Raw genomic sequence first — 18,233 nt, 5'->3', positions numbered from 1 at the left:
GACGGAATTTTTGTACTGTGTACACCATCCCTAAGGCCTCTCGTTCTATGGTGCTATAGTTTCTTTCTGCTTTTGACAATAGGCGGCTGGCAAAGTATATAGGGTGATCCAAGCCCGTGGCTCCTGCTTGTGCTAAAGTGGCGCCAATGGCAAAGTTGGAGGCATCCACATGCACATGAAATTTATTGTCCCAATTTGGGTATATTAGGATGGGTGCACTTACAAGTCTGGATTTGAGTTCTTTGAAGGCTTCTTCTTGCTCTCCGTGCCATACAAATGGCTCCCCCTTCCTTTTGAGTTTTTCCAGCGGAAGGGAGACCTCAGCAAATCCCTTAATAAACCGCCGATAGTACCCCACATGGCCAAGGAAGGATTTTACTCCTGTAACATCCATTGTGTTTTCCATTTCCATGATGACACTTACCTTATCTAGATCAGTCTTCAACCCTGCTTTGCAGACTATATGGCCAAGTAACCTTCCTTGTGGAATGAGAAACCGACATTTCTTTGGATTGAGGGCAAGTTGTGCTCGACAACACCTTTCCATGCACTCCCCCAATATTTTCAAATGGTCCTTCTTCTCGCTATATACTGACCAATCATCCAGGAATGCTTTAAAGTTTCCAGTCGCCATCTTGTCGAAGACATGCAGTATGATCCTCTGGAATGTGGCTGTGGCGTTGCATAGTCCAAATGGCATCTGGTTGTACGCGTAAACTCCATCCTCCACAATAAATGTGGTTTTCAGCTTGTCTTCTTTTGCTATGCTGATCTGGTTGTAGCTTGAAAAGCCATTCATGAAGGAATAAATTTCTTGCCCCGCCACTTCTTCCAGTATACTATCAGTAAAACGTATGGGGAACGGATCTTTGACAGTTACAACATTTAAACATCTGAAGTCTACGTAGATGTGGATTTGATTCCCTCTTTCTTGAGCGAAATGACAATGGGTGAGACCCATTCGCTGGTTTGCACCCGGAATATGATTCCGGCCTCTAGCATCTTTTCTATTTCCTCTTGCACCTTCGCCGCATAATTTTTGTTCATGCGGTACGGGTGTTTCCGTACCGGCCTGGCTCCTGGTATTAATGGTATGTGATGTACGCATAGTTCTGGAGGCACCTCTTTCAAATCCTTATATGTCCACATGAACACATCTTTGTATTCGAGAAATATTTTAAATGTTGTTGCCTTCAGTATGGGGTCCCAACCGTCCCCCACTAGTATTACTTTTGGGTCTTTTCTTCCCCAAGGTTGGCTTGCCGTACCTTTGGTTCCACATATTGTACGACCTCATTTTCTTCAAATTGATGAGCCGGGGCCCCATCTACCCGGGCCTCCCCTTCCTGTTATTCGGCAAATTGTGGCGGGTAGGTATTGTCTTCCTCAATCTCAAGGATCTCCAACACATTACACTCTTGGTGGAAGATTTTGTAATCCTCCATCTGCCAGTGGAATAGCCGATTGATAGAACTTGTCTCGTCCTCTGAGCAATTCCCTAAGCAGAGGACTCCCTCTTCATCAGGTTCCATCTCACCATCCTCCCCCGGTGCTTCTTTCTTGAACCCAGAGTTTGAAGCCACTTCCTGACTCGCTACTTGGTTCCGTAGATCAATGATATATTTTTTCCCTTCAGTTTCGATTGAGAGAGTGTTTTTCTTCCAATTGTGATCTGCTTTGGCCATGATGAGCCATCCTCTTCCCAGGAGTGCATCATATCCCTTCCTTGCTAAAGATATAACCATAAAATCCGGAAGGAATTGTTGGGTTCGAATGGTTACCTTTTGTCCCATGAGTGTGCCAATTGGTTTTATTCCATGCTGGTCTGCTCCTACCAAGTGGAATGCGGGTGGCCACAGTGTTGGGTTCCCCAAGGCCTTCCATGTCTCCTCCGGTAACACATTTACTGCTGATCCTCCATCCACAATCGTATTGGTGAGTTTGTAGCCCATGATTTCCATTTCCACTACGGTTGGTGTTCTGCCCACACCTACTGTCATCAACATGGGGTCAACGGTCTCCTTTGAGTGGTTCCTTTCTTCCACTTCCTCCTTGTCGCCTGGCGTCTTTTCCTCCTTTCTGGTCTCCTCCACCTAGTTTATGGCTATCTGCAGTTGTGGTAGTGTCTGCAACAAGTTTGCTACTCGGACCGACATGGTGGTTGGTAGGAGCTGCTTCATTATGGTTGCTTCAGAGGCTGCTCGTATGGTGTTGGTGGGTTTGTGGGATACTGTCTTCCGCCGTTCCTCACTCATTTCCCATTCTACTTCCTTTTGTGCCTCCTTCAGTCTTTCCTTTTCTGTACCCGGGTCAGGGTACGTTAGTTTCCTTGCATGAGATCGGGTAATGGCCAGTACTTCTGGTTCTGACCGAGCTACCTCCAGCATGTTTACGCCTTTCTGCCTTGGACACTCCGCATCCTCATGGTTGCCTGGCCCACACCATTTGCAGAGTAGCCCTCCTCGTTGTCCAACACCACTCTGGCAGTTGCGTGCAAAATGGCCCCATTCGTTGCACCTTCGGCATTGTATCATTTGTCTGCCTTTTGCATCATATTGGATGCGACCGCGTGGGGTATTATTATTGCTATTGTTGTTACTCCCCCTCCGACTATTCCTATAGCCACCTGGTGATGCGTCTGAGTTTGTGTTCTTGGAGGGTGTAGTTGGTGGTGTTGCTTGTTCTTGAGTATATAGTACTTGGGCACTTCTTGCCTTCAAGTTGTAGGGGCATTCCTTGATGGAATGTCCCAACACTTGGCAGATATCACAAAAAAATCTCTCTGGGCAATTGGTTTTTGTGTGCCCCTCCAATTTGCACTCTGTGCACCAGAGTTCCCTGCCCTCCCTACTTTCTTCCTTTTGAGTCCGCATTTCCCGCATCATCTGCCTCATATCCTTCCGGAGTGCTTGTATCATCCGGGACTCCTCCTCGCTTTCTTCATCACTACTATCTTCGTCACTTGTGCGCTTCTTACCCTTTGATGTCTTGTTCTCGCTTTCAATGTCCATGGCTCTATTGTATGCGTCCATGAAAGTAGATGGAGGTACTACCTTCATCTTTTTCCGCAGGGATGGGTTCAGTCCCTCGATGAACCATCGCTTCTTCAAACCATCGGCTTGGGTATTGTCCATTTTTCCAATCAATTCTTTCAGTCTGCGGTAGTAGGACCTTACCATCTCACTCTTGCCCTGTTTGGTGTTGTATATTTTTGCTACGATCTCGTCATCGTCCCGAAGTAATCGAAACTCCTCGAATGCCTTAGCAAGATTTTTCCAAGTATCCTTTGAAGTGGTGGGCAGGTCCGTGTACCAGTCAATGGCAATTCCACGGAGGGTGGCTGGAATTGCTTTCAGCCTGTTGTCCTCATCATTCTCGCTATTGGCCTGCCATATGGTGACACAAGTTTTACAGTGACGGGTGGGATCCTGTGATCCTATTCCATTGAATCTGGGAAGTTTCTGCTTTTCAGGGGTATGTGCCGTCTTTCTTGTACTCCTCGGGTTACTTTGGGGATTGTTGAATGACTCGGTTGGTGTGGTTGTTTGCTCCCAATTATCACTACTCTCTAATGCCCGTGGGTTGTTGTGACTCTTGTCCCACTCTTGTGTATGTTGCTCAGAACCTTTTGCCAGGCTCCCTCCTCCTTCAAGTATCCGATAGAGTTTCAGGTGCCTCTCCAGTTGCTCCTGGATGAGCAGGGATCTCCTCACTATGTCTTCTTGGCTCCCTTCTTGCTCCTCCCAGGATTGTCGTCTTCGATCTTTGTTGAGTGTATTTGGCATTAACTATTGGAACTACGAGGGTTGCGCCGCTGTGTTGAGTCCCTCTGCTCTTCTTCCCTTCGATTCCTTTCTTTGTACTGTTGGAGCACTTGCTGCCTACGTTGCTCCCTTCGTATGTTTTCTCGTTCCTCGTCACGTTCCACGAGTACACGTGCCAACAACCGTGGAAGACTACCCAGGAGATCATGTACCACCTGGTTCATGTTGAGTTCCGCCCGTACCGTACCAGCCGAGACAGCGCTCAGTTCCGCTTCTCGTTGTACGTACCGGTCCATGGAAACGTCCCACACGTGAATCAGGTCTTGTGTCAACTGATCCTCCCTGGTTACTTCGGTGTTATCCTCTACGTCACTGTCTGTTACTAGGATGCTTTGGTCGAATGGACGACCCATTATGCTTCCATCCCGCCAGCCTTCCCTCCTGAGTCCTCCGGATTCGACTAAGGCAACGATGCCAAAATGCTAGTAACCTAAGTGGATTGAATTGTAGTATACAGAACACTAAGATTCGAATTACAATACCAGAGCATAATAGAACACAGTCATGGAACCAACAACACACAATACAGTATGTCGAGAGATATTAAATGTAACACAGATGTATATCATATTAATCTCCACCGGAATGTCCCTCCAAATGTGCTACAAGCTTACATCTAAAGAGTTTGCGGTTGGTTAGGCCATCAACCGCCAGACAACCAACTACCCCATAGTTATAACTTAATACTATTGTTTTATTTTAATACATTTCCAAAAAGCCTTATTTACTAATTAACTGGCTTACATTGCGTCCATTGTTTGTAGCTAATGCTTGCGCCTAGGAATGCAAGCCAATTTGGAAACAAACGTTTCCTATTAGTGGTGACTGCAAATCTTCATTTCCAGTAAATTAGTATGTTGCTAATGTTTAATTTATGAGTTAAAAACTGTAAGGAGGAATTATTGACTTCCATGGTTACGATATTGCTGATCATGGTTCTACTTGTTGTATAAATTGATGATTTGAAGATTTGGATATGTGATCTAAAAATTCAAAGGAAATGATTGCTTACCGCTCTTTATGAATGATTTGATAACATTGGTTTCCATTACAAGTCTTCTTGTTGTATAAGTGGGTATTTTTTATAGAGACCATGCAACAAGTTGAAATAGCACACAAATTCGACCATCTCTTCAATGGAAATAGTATGTTTATTACAACAAGCCTTGGCAACAATCTCTTTTCCTGCTACTCTATTCTAATTGCTAGTATTAGTGATCTACTATTGATCTATTAACTATTAAGCCTTTACAAATGAGAGAATTGATCCTTATATAGAGGTCTCATTGCAATTCAAGGGCTTAGATTGATTCAAGGTCGACGACCGAGATTACTTGGTGAAACCCTAATTAGTGTTAGTTACAACTAACTCCATTTGACCAATGATAAAATTACATCATTGAGGACATATGTCCTTCTTTGAATGTACAGAAATGAGAATTGCAGCTAGGTATGCTAAAAAAACTTTGATGCAGTGCCATGTGCCACTTGCTCCACCTGATGAGTTTCGTTCAATGTACTTGTACATGCTGACTTGGAGTCTCTGGATTAGTTAGATGATGATTGGGTGTCAACTCAACTTGCACTTGGTAGATCATCACAAAAGGTGTTTGTGATTGAGCAATATCTCTTGATACTCAACATTATTCAATTGCTTGATCTGATGAGGATGGTGGTGGGGCATATTCCCAAATTGTATAATCTTTGTGATCAAAGCATCTAACTTTGCTTGACTCTTCTAAAACTGTCTAACTTGATCATACCTGCATTTCCATTCACTAACTTGGGACGATTGACATATGAGTGTTTATTTTCTGTAAATATGATTGCATAGAATCTCTACTTGTTGTATCATCATATTGTTCCCAAGAATCTCATATTCAGCATTTAGAAAACAAAGAAACAGGAAAAAAAAAGTAGGGTGCATATTACACTTCTACATTAGATAAAATATCCCTCAATTGAACAGGATTTTTTATTGGCCAGTTTTTGTGATATTCAGATTGTTTGTCTAAAGCAGTACTTGGAATCATAAAAGGTTTACCGGCTAACTAGCTAGCTTTATATGCTGGCCTTATAACTAAATAATATTCTGGAATATTTGTAAGTTATAGAATATTTCAATTCTCTAGTAGTTGATTGAGATTCTTTTATATTATTCTAAAAACACTCAATTTGACAGGTTTTTTATCGGATGGAATTTGATGGTGCATCAAAAGGAAATCCTGGGAAAGCAGGAGCGGGAGCTGTGCTGCGAAACCAGGATGGCTCTGTGGTATGAGAATGTAAAGTTATAAAAAGTTAATGAGATTGGTAATTTTATTATAGTGTTTTAAGCTTTTTATAGTACAAGTTTTATCTGGATTTTTACTTGTTACTATATTTTATCAGGAAGCTGTAGAACTTTCTTAATTAGATATGTATACTTCATAAACAGATATGTGAATTGAAAGAAGGTGTGGGTAGAGCAACAAATAATGTTGCTGAATATCGTGCAGTTATACTTGGATTAAAAGTGGCTCTCAGTAGAGGAATTCAAAAAATTCATGTGCAGGGTGATTCAAATCTTGTTTGCATGCAGGTCTCTCTCTCTCTCTCTCTCTCTCTCTCTCTCTCTCTCTTGTTCACCCACCTATCATTCACACACACACACACAGCTAAACACATCTCGCCTCTAATGTGTCTGCCATTAGTTTTGTTATACACTATGGAAATATTTCATTGTGAGATTATACCATCAAAATTGTTATACTTGTCAATATCAAATCATTGTAACTGTCCATCTACAGAATTGTCTATGCAGATTCACCAGGGCTAGGTAATCATTTTTCTTGATGAAAGAATAACATTGAAGATACGGTTTCAATATTATCAGCTACATTGAGGACTTGTTTTTAGAACTTAATGAATAAGTTTCCTCACTTTCAGCATAGAAGAAGATGAAGAAAATTGATGGACTTTTACAGCCATGGTGATAATTGCTGGTCCAGCAATAGAGGAGCAGGTATTGGGGTTTAAGACTTGCACAGCATATATTGAATTGTTCTTTATAAGTTTGCACATAAAAATTTCGGTCAAAATCTGCATGTACAAAGGTGTATGTCTTAGGGCATCAGAGACAAGTTTCAAATCGAAAATCATGTCTGTAATACAGAATTGTGTGCCAAGAAAGGGCAGATAATTTTGTGGTTGGAAAACTCATTTGTAAAGTCAAAATCATGTGCCAAGCTATTTGAATACAAGTTTCAAACCAACAAATCTGCAATAGAGGGCAAATCACGTGGCATACAAAGTGACTCTAATAATAGTCAAGTGATACAAAGAAGCCGTGTAAGTTTGGAAGTAGGTCTTAAAGGAAATGTGTGCAGGTAAACATAGGCACATGATAGATAAAGGGATAACAGAGTTTTGATTATCATGCAATCATGTGTATTTCATTTTAGAAGACCATATAAGTTAAGAGTTGGTTTTCCAATTCAGTGTAGCATGTACACGTGCAACATCACCATAGATTCAAAGTATATCAGTCGTGAGATGGCAAGATTCAATTTTAAGCCTGCTTATGGAAAATTCATATATGATCAAAATGGCCTCATGGTTGATAGATTAGGAGCAAGTCTAGCCATTTTCTGAAGGTTGAAGGTTTTTGGGTTAACTATGTTGAGAAGTATGTGGTGAGAAGAAGAGAATATAGTTGAACAACTATAAGACAATTTACTGACCTTACTTTGGAGGAAGTGCCAGAAGATCTCTTGGAGTTTGAATCAGAAATTTTGTCTCCTTGTTTTGTGACAGCTAATATAGATTAGCAGCCCTTGCCTTCAATTAATTGGGCTATCAAAGAAATACTTCAAATTAAGAAAAAGCAAAGGTAATCATAAGTTGAAGTAGATTTTTTTTTTTTTTTTTTATGGCCCAAAAAATCTTGAAGGTTAGCCAAGAATAACATTTAGATTTCAGCTCATTCTACATAGCTTCCTCAAGTTAATGTACCTCTTTGATCTTCTTCATTTGGAGTAACAAGCATTCAGAATGTAGGAGATGATAAAGCAATGGAGAGGAAAGAAAGGGAAATGAAAGTTGACATGGATGCAGCTTCAAGGATCAGAATATTTAAGTTGATTGTGAAAATGAATGTAGGAAAATTTTCTATCCTTCAGGACAGTCTAGAGCCTTTGATCATGTCCTCTACTCTTGTGTTTCTGTATCCTATTTCTCCTGCCTCTGCTCCTTCTATGTCCCATCTTCATACACTAATTTGATCATGTTTGCTTTACATACCTATGGATGTTGCCTCAACTTTTGTACCACATAAACCTTTTATTGCACGCAGTTCCACTTCCTTTTTGTCTCAACTACTTTCTCAAAATTCATCATCGCAGTATTTCCTCTCTCAAATTACCTCCCATAATTTAAATCCCTTCTATCATAAGAAATTTTCCTAGAGGGTAGGAATGATGAAAAGGATCATTAGAATGGGTGAAATTTTAGGTGAGTAGAAAGAGCAAGATTGCACTATCAAGTTATTTTTTCTATACTTTCATCTATTATTTTAGATTTAGAATCCAAAAAGTCCAAGAGGTAGTCTAGGGTAAAGAGATGAACTGTTGGCCATTTGGTAGTTGAGACCGCTATTCCTCTAAAGTGAATTAGCAGATTTCTTGATTGCAGAGTAAGATTTGGAGACCGACACATGCTAAAGAGATGTAAATTTATTAGAGGTAGTTACTAAAAACATCAAAGAAAGTCCGTAAGGATGATAAAGAAAAGGCAACCTTCTAGGAGGAAGTCAAGGAACTTTGAGTCTTAATTGCTTGTCTCATATAGCATATTCCAATCCCCACAGGATTTGTGCTGCAAATTTTGCAATGTGCTGTGAGTAGAGGTGATTGTATTGGCTAGTTGCACAGCAGAGGAATATTGAGAAAGGGATTGATACAATTTATGAACAAGGTACAAGGGTGTTGGGAAAGTTGTATGGTTTGTTGGCAAAAGCATTAGAGGTCATATGAGATTTTCGGTATGGAAGAGGTATTGCTAATGATCGTTTTTACTTGAGAACAATTTGCAAAAAATCTTAAACCTGTGAACAACCTAGGATCAATCAAGTTGAAGGAAAATCAATTTTTCACATGGATATTGCAGTATATGTTTTTAGTGCAGTTGCTTCATGAGACTGTTACTACTTTGGATTAGCAGAAAATTAAATGATGTAGAGGAGTTGATTTTTTCTTTTGTGACTACCTCTAGGACTGTTGGCTTCATTGAAGGTTATGTTTCCAAGATATGCCAAAGAAAACTTATTTTTTTGTAATCTAACTTTTGACCTTCATAGATGCATTTTATAGGCTTTTATCTCTCTTTCTATGCAATATATACTTGGGAATTTCTTAAAGTTCTAAAATATAGCATTCCATATATGCTTAAACTGGCACGTATGCTTGAGTCCAGTCTTTTGTATTTATTGCTAGTTTAATTAACATTTATGAATTTATTAGTTTGAATAAGATTTAGCCATTTCAACAGCCTTCATTCTTATATGTTCATATGGACAATTGTCATATCACGTGCACTCAGATTATTATTTGACTAAGATTTGAAGTAATAAAATCTTGCAGATCCAGGATTTATGGAAAATCAAAAGTCAAAACATTGCTGAACTATTTGAGGAGGCAAAAGAGCTAAAGAGTAAATTTAAGGAATTCCGGATTAACCATATTTATAGGGTAAAGTGCAGACTTGGTTTTTAATTTCACAGTTTAACTTTTTTAGATACATTTTGTGGACATAGTATATAAACTAGTTTAGATTAAAGTGTTGGTTCACCATATATCTTTAGTGTATAGTTGCTTAAGTTTGATGCAAAATGTTATTGAATTTCTCTTGAAATACATAAAATGCTTTGATCATGAATATATAAAAATTTATAAACTGGGCAATTTTTGAATTCTGAAAATAATAAATCAATTAGTGAAGTATGGTCTCATCTTATATTAGAAAATGTACACCATGAATAGTAAGGTTTTAGGAACTAAGAAATGTGTGTAAGAATTAGCATATTTATCCTTTTTTTGTAATATTCTCTGATATGATTTTTCTGAAAATAAATTCAGACTGGGATTGCTCCAGTGAGGAATGATATTGGATCTGTTGTCATATTTTTGTATTTGACAGGAATTTAATGGCAAAGCTGATGCTCTAGCAAATGCTGCTATTGAGCTTAAAAGTATGTGATAAATTTTTGATTCAACGATGCTGTATTTTTTTTCAGTCGTCATTTTGGCTATTATAATTATCTCTATGATGAGATTGAGTGAATAGTCTAAGATTTAATTTGATGTGCAGATGGTGAAATAAAGAATGATGTGGCCACTTACCGACTAGACAATCCTCATGAAATGGCATCTAGTTCACAAAGAAAAACAAGCAAGGTTGATCTAGTGCATCCCAAGAAGTTGAGAAGCAAATTCCTAGATAGCCTGTTTACAATGCACATATTTGTTCAAATATCTGGAGGAATGGAGATCCTTTGTGTTTGAAAACGTTAATTTTTAATGGCTTCTTGATCTGGACCATTTTTTATAAAGTGTCTCTTGAAGACATCTATTATGTGAACAAATTATTTTTTGAATAACTAGACTTGATTTTAATGTTTATGCACAACTAAAATAGTTCTCACATAGTGAACAAGAGTCTTGTTTAAGGGGCTATTTTGGTTGGGCTTGTTTTTGCAGAAATTGTTAGAGACATCTTTACCTTTAGAAAAACCTCTTGAAAAGTTATTGAAATCAGGAAGAACAATTAGCAGTGATGATCTACTAGATACCAACAAGGTAAGAAGCAATCTTGTAGAAATTTTGACGAAGTTCTTTTCTTTATGAAATATTCATATCTAGTAATTCCTTGTGATGGATCCAATTGGACATATATCCGTTAAGGATTTCATTTATTTCAGGGAAGACCTTTTTTGTTGAATTCACTAATAATTTTCTCCTTTGATTCTGGAATATTCGAGAGCATAAAGTCTCTAGTCATTTGTATAATGCTTAAAATTCATTTTATGCATTAGTACTTTGTAATTGTTAGAAATAAATAACTACTATGTATGATAGACTTGATTCAGTTGGCAGAATTACGTAGGAATTGGCAGATTCTGTTGCTTGGAATGTGTTCTCTGTTGAAAAGCTAGTGTGAATCTATAGCACTTGCATATGCATTAGAGGAGACAACTTGGAAAAACTGGGAGGAAACGCATCTGGTTGTGTAGGCATCATGTCTTGCATATCTTTATCATTTTAATAGAGTTTGTATGTGCAATACGTTAGTCCTTGGTTTAGTGACAACTTTTTGGATTAGGCGTACATTGGAAATTGTTGTGACGTTTTCACAAATCGCCCAATTGCAAATGGGGACCTGTTGTGACCATTTCACACATCGCCCCATCGCAAATGGGGACCCCCTCTTTTTGCTTGTTTTTCGTTCGTTTTCGCTTTCGTTTTTAGGATTTTGTTAGTCAGTTAGTCGTCTGGATTTAGGGTCAAGCCTTAGGGTTTTAAATTTTGTCTTTTCAGGCCAGAATCCAGTCGTTTTTGGGAGCTTTTGAGCTTCCTTTTCTAGGATGCAAATTTTGAATGCAGTGAATTCGCCAAAATGGTCTAATTTTCAATTGGAATGTTGATGCAGAGCTTTAATTTGTCTGAGTATTGAAAGTGAAATGTGATTTTTTGTCCGATTGAATATTTTGACCAAATTTTGACTTTTTTTGATTTTGATCCTGGGCATTGGAATTGATTTGTTTTCGCCTCGTGAAGTGTTAAAATGTGAAAAATCATGTTATTTTGGCCTGTAAGAGCAAAATCGCTCCTGTCCCTCAGTGAAGGACGGGAGCTCATTTTCAAATATCTCATCATCCCTGCAGAGTCCAGACAAATTTCAAGTTGGAGGTGATGGAGAACGGCGATATCTTTCCATTGAATATAAATTGAAGATTTTCATGAGCACAGAAATGCCTCCAGGAGGAAAATCGCTCCTGTCCCTCAGTGAAGGACCGGAGCTATAAATTCAATTTTGCCTTGTCCTTGCGAGATTTCGATGACTTGATAATTTGAAAGGGTCCAAAGGAAGATGCTTTACCAAATGAATATAATTTGAAATGCAAAAATGAAGGAGAATGACCTAGAATGCTAAAATTGCTCCTGTCCCTCTCCAAGGGACCAGGGCGAGGTACCTTGTAGCTCTCGTCCCTCTCCCAGGGACCAGAGCGATTTCCTTCATTAGGCAAGATCCGAGCTACAATCAAGACAAGTGTACGTTCAAAAGCAAGGAAGAACATGAGATGAACGCGTTGAATATAAATTGAAGATTTTTTAGACGTCCACAAGGTCCTAAATGCCTAGTTCGCTCCTGTTCCTCAGGAAGGGACCAGAGCGATTTTGATATAAATGATTTTCTTGCAAAGTTACAGATGATGTTAAGGCATGGACGAATGGAGTAGAGCGTGACGAGTCCGTTGAATATAAACTTGGAACCTGGCAAGGTGAAAATAAAGGCCATAAAGGGAGGATCGCTCCTGTCCCTCTCCAAGGGACCAGGGCGATACAATGGTGATGATACTTCCTATGCAAGTTCAAGGTCGTTCCTCCAAAGTTCAAGGTTGATCCAAGTCAAGACAAAGTGGCGAGGGACATTTCAAGGCGTCTTGAGCAAGCACAAGTACTCAAGGGACGTTATAATGAAGAAATTCGCACCCTAAGACCTAGATCGCTCCTGTCCCTCAGGAAGGGACCAGGGCGATGTTAGATGCATTGGTCATTTTGTGCACGATTTACGTAAGGACAAGATTTCATAAGGTTGAACAAGGTTCAGGGCATCGTTTGAAGACCACATGCAAGAGTTTTGAACGTCCAAGCATTGTCAAACATACTAAAAAACTCACATCGCTCCTGTCCTTTGGACAAGGACCAAGGCGATACTATTAAAAGCACGCATATTCCTTCAAGATCAAAGCTAGGCGAGGTTAGGTAAGGTGAAGGACGACGTTTGAAGGACATCACAACGAAGATCAAGGTTTAAAGTTGACAAGGTCAAGGAGAAAACATGGATCGCTCCTGTCCCTCTCCAAGGGACAAGGGCGATGATCCCTTTAATACGCCCAAAAACCTCATGCGAACAAATGGAACGAACGTGGAAGACACGAACAAAGGATGTTATTCGCCAACAATGAAAGATCGAGGAACAAAGATGCATATTAAACGTGGAAATTTGGAGATCGCTCCTGTCCCTCTCCAAGGGACAAGGGCGATGAGCACTCAAAAGGCATTTGAGTACGCATGCAAGATGATCAAATTCGAAGGACTTATCATGATGATCGATATTGAACGTGGAGATGAAGGAGTTGATCGTGAAAAAATGCAAAATCAAGACAAAATAATGGATCGCTCCTGTCCCTCTCCAAGGGACCAGAGTGATGAGGTACGTCCCCTTTGTTTTCATAGTTTTGGTGCCAAATAAACATTTCAAATTTTCCTTAAATGCTAAAATCGATAAAAAATTGAAAATCCTATTTAAATTGGCATTTAATATGGCGTTGATCTTTATTAATTATTTTTGCCTTTATTAAAATCGAAATTTGTAAATAAAGAACGCAAGGCATTAATAATTAATTAATTAATTAATATAAAATCGATTTCAAGCGCTCATTTAAGGAGGTCGGCCTTCTTATTTTATTGCAAATCATTTAAAATCATTTTTAAAAGTGTTTTTTATCTCCAAGTCGGCCTAAGGGATAAATCGATTGCAAGCGCTATATAAGGGGAGTGGAATTATCATTTTCACATCATCATTTTATCCTTTCACATGCGATCTTGAGGAGAAGGAAAGAAGTGCGATTTCAAACCAAAGGTGGCGCTAATATCATCTTGTGTGGAGTGCGAATTACGTTGAAGACCAAAGGTGGCGCTTGATTATCTAGGGTGGTGCGAACTTGAAGACCCATTTGAGCGAGTTTGAAGATCACATCAAAGGCGAATTTGCTAAAGACTTGAAGATCACGTTCAATCCAAGGGTGGCGAAGTTGATTTTTTGAGGAGACCACATTGAAGATCTATTTTTATCTCAATTTTGCCTAGGCGATCTTTTCCTTTTTGCATTCTAGAAGTTAGCTCTCTTTTGAGGTATGGCGATTTAATTTTTATTGTTTTATTCATTCGTCGTCATATTTTAAATTTTGAAATTTTGAATTTCGAATCTCTTGGCTCAATCGTTGTTTTTTAGGAAATGATAACTCCAGAGACTTATCATGACGTTTCCTAAAAAACTTTTCTCTCTTATTTACGTTATTCATTGCAAAATCTAGTTCTTATAGTGAAATGTTGTGTAGGTATGGCGACCCCGAAGGCGGGAGCATCCACCAGTCGCTCAGCTCTCATGAAAGAAGATCAGAAGACCGAAGAAGTGGAGACCAAGATCGTGTCGAAGTGGAGCAACATTGGAGATACAAGCTTGGGGAACTTTAGCACGAAGAAGTTTCGAGAGGTCCCCTACATTGGCAAGCCATCACCTGTCGCCCGGAGAATAATAGAGAGTGGCATCATTAAGGCGGCCGGTTTTCCTCCAGCTATTCAGTGCCACGAGTTGATGATCGAGTGTGCCCGTCACTACAATCCACAGTCCAGGACAATTGTGTCCAATGAGGGAAACACTTTGGCGTACCTTTCAGAGGAAGCCATAAGTGAAGCTTTCCATCTTCCAGAGCACAGGGACATGATATACAAGAGCATTGAGGGAGCCAGATCAGTGTACGATGATGATCCAGATGCTTGCCTAAGCATAATCAATAAGAACTGGCTACTTAAGAGTCGTCCCCGTCTAAGCAAGGTACCGAACACACCGCATCGGATTGATTTCCAGGAGGAGTACAGAGATTTGATTACTATGCTCAACCGAGTTACAGGAGCACCTCATGCCTTCTATTTTGAGAAGTGGATGTTTTACTTCATCCAGGTGATTGTTCAAGGAAAGGGTACAATACATTGGGCTAGGATAATTAGCCACTGCTTAGACGTACAGTTGAGGAGACTCAGGGCTACTAAGTCCTTCCACATGAGTTCATACGTCATCTATGCTTTGATCAGGAGTGTTGAGTACGCAGGACTACCTCACAGAGGAATGATTGGAAGAGGACCCGGCGAGGTCAGAGCTTGTGATTCCTATGCCTACTTGCATCATCCGCCAAGGAAGAACTACAAGTTAGTTAATGATACTTTCACGATGAACATCACAAGGACGTTGCAAGGAGAGATTCACAACAGATTATCTCAGGATGCCCAGGAATTCATCAAGAGGTACGGTGCTTGGTTCATTCAGTTTCCCAAGTTCACTTACATTAGAGTGCATGGATGTCCTTTACCCCCATACATGTTGCCGAGGTACCCGACAGACAGAATTGTGTTACTTGAAGTAACAAGGCAGTTGGCAGCATATGTGAAGGCATTCAGACACAGACATCAGAACGGAGTTCAGGTACCTATTATTTTGGGTAATTCAGTTGAGGTATGTCCTAATGTCTTAGCCATGGATGACGCAGAGAAGGAGTTAGCCTTGTATTCTTTTTCATCTTTTGCTTGGAGGAATAGTTTTGATCCACATGGACATTTAGAGGAGACAGTCAGCAGAAGATTTAAACATGAGCACCAAATTGAAGATTTTATGATGAACCTCCTAGATGATCTCGAAGTGAAACGAAAGATACATTCTAGATTGCCTTTGGATTTCATCAGGAAATGCAGGATTTACAGAGTGGCCGACCAAGCTCAGGACAATGGCAGGCACATCCAGTCTTCCTATGATAGAGAAAGCAAAACAATAAGGTTGGATTGGAATGAGCCCGAGGTCGTGGATTTAGATGATTTGATGGCACCAGTCTTGTCTTGTACTCGCAGGTGGGTAGACGTTCAGCATCAGAAGTTGAGAGAACAAGGCATAGCTATGTCTTTTACTTTGGAAGAGAAACCAGTTGAAGGTGGAGCCAGTGTTAGTGAAGGCAATCCTAATCCTAGGAATTCAGGTGAAGGTAACCTTCGATGTGCCAGTGAGGGCAATCTCCATTCGAGAGGTTCGAAGAGAAAGGAAAGATCAGAGAAGGAGGAGTCTTCCAAGAAAAAGCAAGGTGCCAACAAAGATCAAACACCAGGTACTTCTTCCAGACCAGAAGATAGAACAGTTCGAGTGGAAGAGTCCATGGAGTCTATGGTACAGAATGACAGGCAGGAGGAAGGACAGGCACAGCATGTTTCGTCAGATGGATCTCTCCAAGACTATGAGTTAGAAGAAGATAATGAAATAACATCTCCTCCCAGACAAGAAGAAATAGTACATAAAGAGATTCAAGTTCAAGAGACAAGATCGAATATCCCAGATTGGTTGAAGGAAAGATTGACTAAGGTGATCGTAATTGAGGACGAGGACAATGCAATTGATTTAGAGAGCCTTGTTGGGCGTTCACATGTGATAACAGAGAAGAAGAAGGCTACAAAGATGTCCAAGATGATTCGAGATGAGACTGGATCTAGGAAACTGCAGATAGCTACACCGGCAGCAGACAAATATGAGGGTGAGATCCTAGCAGAGGATTATGATGTACAGACTATTGAGTTAGGACCATCCACAGCAGAGCAGACTTTAGATGATGCCACCGACACATTTGAGGCATTGAAGGACAAGTTTAGAGAAGAAGTGGAAAAGAATAGAAAGCTTGAGAGAGAGGTCGGTGCATGGAGGACATATTTCAGTCACATCAATGAACCTTTGGGACGTCAGGATCCAGTTAGATCACCAGTGCAAGCATTGCCACTTCAATCGATCAATGAGGCAGAAAGATTTAGGACCCTGGTCCAGCGTACATGTAGTTGGATGGATAGATCTCATACAGTGGCCATAGATTTTGTTTCAAGGATGACGAAGATTATTCATCAGGCTATCCAAGTTCTTGAGATAATCCACAGATTGATGGCAACAGTAGCTGCATTTGCCCATACCAAGGACGTTGTCATCCCTGTCTTGAAAGTAATAAGACACACATCCAGAAGAATTTTAGCGCAAGAGAGGATCTTGGAAGGTGATTCTCACAGTTTATTTCAGTGGTCAACCTTACTCCATATAAAGAGTGTTCTCTTCGAGGACATCAGTGTTAGATGTGGTCAAGTTGAGGAGGTAATCAATCCGATCCAGGACAGAGTATTTGAGGTACTTCGTACCATTCTTGGCAGAAGGATCGAGGTCGAGACAGATGTGGATATCCAGGAATTTGAGGATAGAATCAAGATCATCTTTCGCAAGGACACAGATGTTACAGATGAGCAGTATGATCAGATGTATGCCACCATGCTCCTGATTGATAGAACGAAGGAACTTGAACCTACTTGGGACGCAACTCTTCTAGATGCATTCGATCAGATCATCCACTTAGAAGAGAGTATCAAGAATCTTCCCGAGATTCCGATCACAGAAATCGAAGGAATCGTGACAAAATTCATTGCATATGCTAAGAAAGAGAATTGGAAAGGGAATAAGATTCTAGATGAAAGGTTGTTGCAGATGACATGACATCTTATTTCTCATTGGTTGATACCTCCTAGGTTTTTGTGCCGAATTTAATATTTGGCTATGTATTTAATATTGTTCAGTAAAAAGGAGGTCATTTGTAACAAACCCTAATTAGGGTTTAGGTGTCATGATCTTGTCCGTTGATTTACTTTCAATCTGGACCTTTCATTGTAACTGGGGATGCTATTTATACCCCCATTTTTCATTTCAATAGAATATAGTCGAAGAGTCAATAGTTGATGTAATAGAGAAGAGAGATTAGAGTTGTAAGCAATTTTATTTTGTAGCAAGATTGAGTCTTGAAGAGAGAAATTCAAGCAATTGTTGTAGATGATGACTTGGAAATCATTAAAATATTGAAGTTATGGTGTTTTGTTGCAAATTTCTTGAGTTATCTTCATGGTTGTTTGATACACTTGAATCGTGCTCAATCGAAGTAGTTTGTTAATTTGAAGGACTAAGTGTGAGATTTGATATTTGGTAGGATTCGCAATCCAAACCACTACCTTCTTGCTGATTGTAGGAACGCCTTGCGTGGTCGACTGGAGAACACTTTGAGTCCTTAATATTCAATTATCATTGTGTCTTGGATATGTACCTTCGTAGTAGTGTCCCTGGTCTTTGATGCATTGAATATCATTCTATTACCTTAGAAGATCGTACTAATTTCAATTGAGTTGTTATCTTATGGCAAAATTGAAGTTGGTTGAGTCTTGCCAAATCTCGTCCATGCTAAGTCATTCATAGGGTTAAGCTAGATTAGACCTCTTAAACCCTATCTTTTTGCCTTTTTTGAAAATTCCTTTT

General features: G+C 39.8%; 1 protein-coding gene across 1 annotated transcript in view; it reads left to right on the top strand.

The window, feature by feature from the left end:
* Window positions 1–18,233, top strand: part of LOC131048686 (uncharacterized) — a 156,662-nt gene that overhangs the window by 106,325 nt on the left and 32,104 nt on the right. Inside the window, exons 3-8 of the mRNA XM_059213996.1 lie at window positions 6,007–6,099; window positions 6,262–6,405; window positions 9,443–9,550; window positions 9,999–10,050; window positions 10,170–10,255; window positions 10,559–10,657. Coding sequence (XP_059069979.1) covers window positions 6,007–6,099; window positions 6,262–6,405; window positions 9,443–9,550; window positions 9,999–10,050; window positions 10,170–10,255; window positions 10,559–10,657 — 582 coding nt within the window. The remainder of the gene's footprint in view (window positions 1–6,006; window positions 6,100–6,261; window positions 6,406–9,442; window positions 9,551–9,998; window positions 10,051–10,169; window positions 10,256–10,558; window positions 10,658–18,233) is intronic.

This window comes from Cryptomeria japonica, chromosome 2, assembly GCF_030272615.1.
Source record: "Cryptomeria japonica chromosome 2, Sugi_1.0, whole genome shotgun sequence".
Taxonomy (NCBI): domain Eukaryota; kingdom Viridiplantae; phylum Streptophyta; class Pinopsida; order Cupressales; family Cupressaceae; genus Cryptomeria; species Cryptomeria japonica.
Note: the sequence above shows the minus strand (reverse complement) of the source record. Positions and strands in the feature narration are given on the sequence as shown.